The 3,270-nt window shown below is 37.4% G+C and overlaps 1 protein-coding gene across 1 annotated transcript; it reads left to right on the top strand.

The window, feature by feature from the left end:
- Window positions 1-399: 399 nt before the first annotated feature.
- LOC110774462 (uncharacterized protein At4g28440) lies at window positions 400-2,994 on the top strand. Its single transcript, XM_021979001.2, has 2 exons — window positions 400-829; window positions 2,486-2,994. The coding sequence occupies exons 1-2, from the start codon at window positions 562-564 to the stop codon at window positions 2,695-2,697; spliced, it is 480 nt and encodes a 159-aa protein (XP_021834693.1). The 5' UTR covers window positions 400-561; the 3' UTR covers window positions 2,698-2,994.
- The last annotated feature ends 276 nt before the right edge of the window (window positions 2,995-3,270 follow it).

The following is a 3,270-nucleotide window of genomic DNA, read 5'->3' on the forward strand; positions in this document are numbered from 1 at the left end:
GCGCATGTTGAACCTTGGAAGGAACCGCAGCTTTACACCTATTAGTATGCTTTTTGCCAAAATTAAAAAAGGAAAGGGGGGAAATTCACACACAGGTACCATGAGACTTGAACCTATCGTCTTGGTGACAAGAGCACAGGTAAATGTAGGTTTACTACAGTGGACCTTGTTTGTAGAATTATATTTTTTTTCAATAATAAAAATGAATTTAGTTAAAATGTAGGTTTGGGTGTGGAGATCAATTCTTGATCAACATGGTGCCATGACACACACTGGTCTTTGGTTTGGGCTACAAATACTAGAGAGGCCCAAGGCAGCGGTAGCGTGGAAGTCACAAGTGAGTGAAGAATAAGATGCTAAAGTAGTAATTAAATGGCATATACGTAGCGTCAGGTCAATTACACTAAAATAAAAGCGCACCAAAAACGCTAACACAGAAAGCGAGCGAGCGAGAATCGGTAGAGAGAGAGAGAGAGAGAGAGGAGTCAGAATAGAAAGAAAATCCATTTGCCGAAGATTTCGATTTTAGGGTTAGGTTTTAGGGTTTTGAACTTAGAAGCCATGTCGACGATCACCAACAAAACGGCACCGTCTCAGCAACCCCAGCAGAGCAATGCCAAGCCAGGTCTCAGGAAGCCCGTCTTCACCAAGGTCGAGCTCCTCAAGCCGGAGACCAGTGGCCACACCCTCGTCGCCAAGGTCCTCACCTCCAACCCTGTCTTGCAAAAGGGCCGATCGGTCTCTCAGCACCTCCGCCAGACCCGAATCTCTGAGTGCCTCATTGGGGACGAGACTGGGACTATTCTCTTCACTGCTAGGAATGATCAAGGTATTGGCTTTTCTTATTTTCCTGTTTGTTTGGTTGCCTGGAAAATCGAGGAAATAATGGGAAATTTAGCTTATGCATTTTTTGTGTTTGGATTGTGATAAATTGACTTTATTTGGCTATTTGGTTTAATAATAAATCCATGTGTATTATGTTTATCTTTTAGTGATTTGTTTGTATATGTATTGGTTGCTGACAAAATGGATAAGATTCAAACGAGAAAGGGAAACTCAAATGAATTAGAGAAAATGGTTTTAGTAGGCTTTTGGGCATTGTATTCACTGCACGTTTAGTAAATTATTTGTTTTGGTCTTCTTCCAGTGTTTTTGGCTTGATTTAGCCACCTAAATAAGGTCTCTTTTCTGAAATGGACATTTTGTTATGTATTTTCTCTCTGTTTGCCTTTTCAAAATATTGAGACAATGCAGTAAATTTGTTGATCTTGGCCGCAAAAAAACCTGAAACAAATATCTATGCCACTGGTAAAAGTTTGCTTATTAGTTATGCCATTAAGAGATCATTGGTTTTATCAAAGAAAAGTCAAAAGTTACACATTACTTATTCTCTTTGCTGGTATTTGGCGAAGTTCTTAATAGATTGATTGGAACCACAAGCTTTGTGAATTGTGTAGTTTTCTGTTGTTTAAACTCTGTTTGTAGTAGGCTTGGTGCTGTGGAGTGCCATTGTCTCCAATACTTGGATTAATCAAGACATCTTTTTCGTTATTAGTACTGTCTCTTTTATATAAATATATAACTATTTACTGTCTGTTTGTGGTGTTTTTGTTAAATCTTTTAACTATGCAAAGATATTGTGGTGGACTTGATATATATTGGTACAATAAGCAGCGTGTTGCAAGTATAAAATTACGAAGAAAAAATAGGAAGAATTGGGGCATTGAAGCCTTTCTTTAAGGGCTGCCAGAGTCAAGTTTGGATTGAGTTTGCAGCTAGATAATAGGAATTAAGTACTAATACTTCATCCAAAACTTGTGAAATTTAGTTAATAGTACTTTGTAATATGAAAAATATTACAATGGTCTGGCATCGAAGAAGTGCTTGTTTATTGGGATGGGACCGCTGTCGAATGTTTAGCCTATTGAGGATGATGTAGAGGTGATATTTTTGGATCTTAGGACATGATTTGAGTAGAACTTTTTACTACAGAAAATGAGCAATATATTGGCTTACATAAAGTTGCTCAACTTTAGCAGGATAGTTGAGGAAATTTGGCGTTAAGTCTAGTTGAGCAATTCTTCTGTTGCACTTCACATAGTAGCTCCTGTTGAGTTAGAGTCTGACATTTGATCATCTTGATGTGACATTATGTTTTAATTTTTGAGCAATCTGCCTCAATGTAAGATTATGTTGATGCTATGATTAATCTGCCTAATGTTGTTTCTTGAAACTAATGTAATAATGTTCCTAAGGTTTTGCTTTGTCTGTTGAAAATGGCCATGGAAATGGATTTCACTCCTATTCAAGTTCTCTTATAAGATTATGATGCCAACATGTATAACTATTCTAGTTGTGTTTATTGCGAAATTGCTTGGAAGGTTTTATACAACCAACTGTAGCTTCACAGTTTTTTGATTTAGGTGTTTTACTGAGATAATTGTTCTACTTTACTGTATCTTTTATTGCTTTGTTGTTTGCTCAGTTGACTTGTTGAAGCCTGGTACAACTGTTATTCTCCGCAATGCAAGGATTGACATGTTCAAAGGATCTATGAGGCTAGCAGTTGATAAATGGGGCCGTATTGAGGTCACTGAACCTGCAAATTTTGTAGTCAAGGAGGATAACAATCTCTCTTTAGTTGAATATGAGCTGGTGAACGTTCAGGAGGATGGAGGGGCTCCGCCTGGTAGCTAGTATATTTGACAGAAGAATCAACAGAAGTATCAAAATCTATAAAAGCTTTGATGGTTGGTTTTGTTCTTAATTAATAGTAATCTGCTGTTGCTGCTGCTGCTTGGGTTATATCCTATTGATGGAATGTTTAGTTTGGGATTGGTTAGGAGATGTTTTTGTGGAAAAGACTCGGTGTTTTAATATAATTTGCATGGCGTAGAGTGTTGTTCGATGTGGCAGGAACAGCTAGTGTCCTTTACTGAAAGGCGGAAATGTAAACAAGTGTTAATTTTCTTATATTTCTTCTCGTCTTTAGCATCCATCAGTTCCATACTTATTTTGTGCTTTTTCTTTTTCTTGTTTACATCCATCTGTTGAATGCTTCGGCATTATTATATGTGCTAATTGCGTAGATCGACTTGCTGGTTGTTGAAAAATTTTCTAACACTGAACGCTGGTCTGAAAATTTAACAAAAGCCATCCATTTTGGGCTTGAAGCACTTGGCTATGTTCAAGTGCATAGCATTCTTGTTCCAATTGGGGTCCAAATATAATCAATCGCATTCATTTTCGACTGTTTATGGTGTTTATGTC

Source organism: Prunus avium, chromosome 4, assembly GCF_965620075.1.
Source record: "Prunus avium chromosome 4, drPruAviu1.hap1.1, whole genome shotgun sequence".
NCBI classification, from domain to species: Eukaryota; Viridiplantae; Streptophyta; class Magnoliopsida; order Rosales; family Rosaceae; genus Prunus; species Prunus avium.

Excerpts from the sequence above, each read along its gene's own strand:
- LOC110774462 (XM_021979001.2), top strand. The coding sequence starts at position 562 with ATGTCGACGATCACCAACAAAACGGCACCGTCTCAGCAACCCCAGCAG. Across the intron at positions 830-2,485 it reads CACTGCTAGGAATGATCAAG|TTGACTTGTTGAAGCCTGGT; the intron begins GTATTGGCTTTT and ends TTGTTTGCTCAG.